Genomic DNA, 1192 nt, shown 5'->3' with positions numbered 1-1192 from the left:
TATTTGAATGAGCTGTTCTGCTGAACAAATAAATTTATCAAATAAATTAGTAATTCAGTACATTTATGTCTGTATTTAAAAAAAAAAGTTTTAAGTCACAGCTGTTTTTCTGTATCAGATCGGTATCGGCTGATACAGAACCTCAGGTATTGGTATCAATATCGGCCGATACTGAATATCAGATATCGGTATCGGCTGACCCTGAGCCTCAGATATCGATATCGGCTGACCCTGAATCTCAGATATCGGTATCGGCTGACACTGAGCCTCAGATATCGATATCGGCTGACCCTGAGCCTCAGATATCGGTATCGGCTGACCCTGAGCCTCAGATATCGGTATCGGCTGACCCTGAGCCTCAGATATCGATATCGGCTGACCCTGAGCCTCAGATATCGGTATCGGCTGACCCTGAATCTCAGATATCGGTATCGGAAGGGAATTGAGTGGGTCCCTAGTTCTCTGTCAGCTGCTTGTCTTTCAGATTGGTCTGAGCCAGAATTCTTCTGGTTTAAAATGTTTTTCATAATTCGTTGGCTGAACTTGATCTGTGGTTTCTGGTGGTTATGTGTCAGRTTCGGCGCTGGGGAAACGTGGAGTGGGCTCATGACTACGACATGTATGAGCTGCAGGCGCGGACGGCAGCGGGGGCGCTCTTCGTTCACCTCTCATCCGAGAGCTCAACCGTCAAACGCAAACTGATGCAGGACTGATCGGCTGGTTCCGGAAACCGGCCCGGAAACATCCAGACCGCCCGGGTCATGTGGTTCTGCAGCGGCCAATCACAGCGGACTGCTGTCAGGTCATCTGAATCTCAGATCGGTTTTTCTTTTKGTAGGTTTTTGAAATGTTGTGACTCTTCACTTTCTGTTGGGACGTTCTGGACCAGGTTGGTCCTCAAGCCTTTCAAAATAAAGCGTCATGTCAGTAAATACYAAGCTCACCTGTCCAGGAGTTTGTCTGTGAGTAACTTGCTGACTGTGCATGTTTTCCAGCTTGTTTCTGTTCTCACAGCAACCAGCAGCTGGAACATCCCAATGATTTCCCAGTTTATAACAGAAAACATGTTTGTTGGGTTTAACCTTTGACCCCAAGTGCTGCAGGTTGAAGAATCAAAATCCAACTGATCTCACAGGTTGGAATTAGATTCTTGGATGTGATCAAAACTAAAGACATTTAGAGATGCACTGAT

General features: G+C 46.1%; 1 protein-coding gene across 1 annotated transcript in view; it reads left to right on the top strand.

Annotated features, from left to right (window-relative positions):
- The window catches only part of atpaf2 (ATP synthase mitochondrial F1 complex assembly factor 2), a 3388-nt gene extending 2449 nt beyond the window's left edge, over positions 1-939 (top strand). The window contains exon 8 of the mRNA XM_008436223.2: positions 563-939. Coding sequence (XP_008434445.1) covers positions 563-713 — 151 coding nt within the window. The 3' untranslated portion in view covers positions 714-939. The remainder of the gene's footprint in view (positions 1-562) is intronic.
- The last annotated feature ends 253 nt before the right edge of the window (positions 940-1192 follow it).

Source organism: Poecilia reticulata, linkage group LG19, assembly GCF_000633615.1.
Source record: "Poecilia reticulata strain Guanapo linkage group LG19, Guppy_female_1.0+MT, whole genome shotgun sequence".
NCBI lineage: Eukaryota > Metazoa > Chordata > Actinopteri > Cyprinodontiformes > Poeciliidae > Poecilia > Poecilia reticulata.
This window is presented reverse-complemented; position numbering and strand designations above follow the sequence as displayed.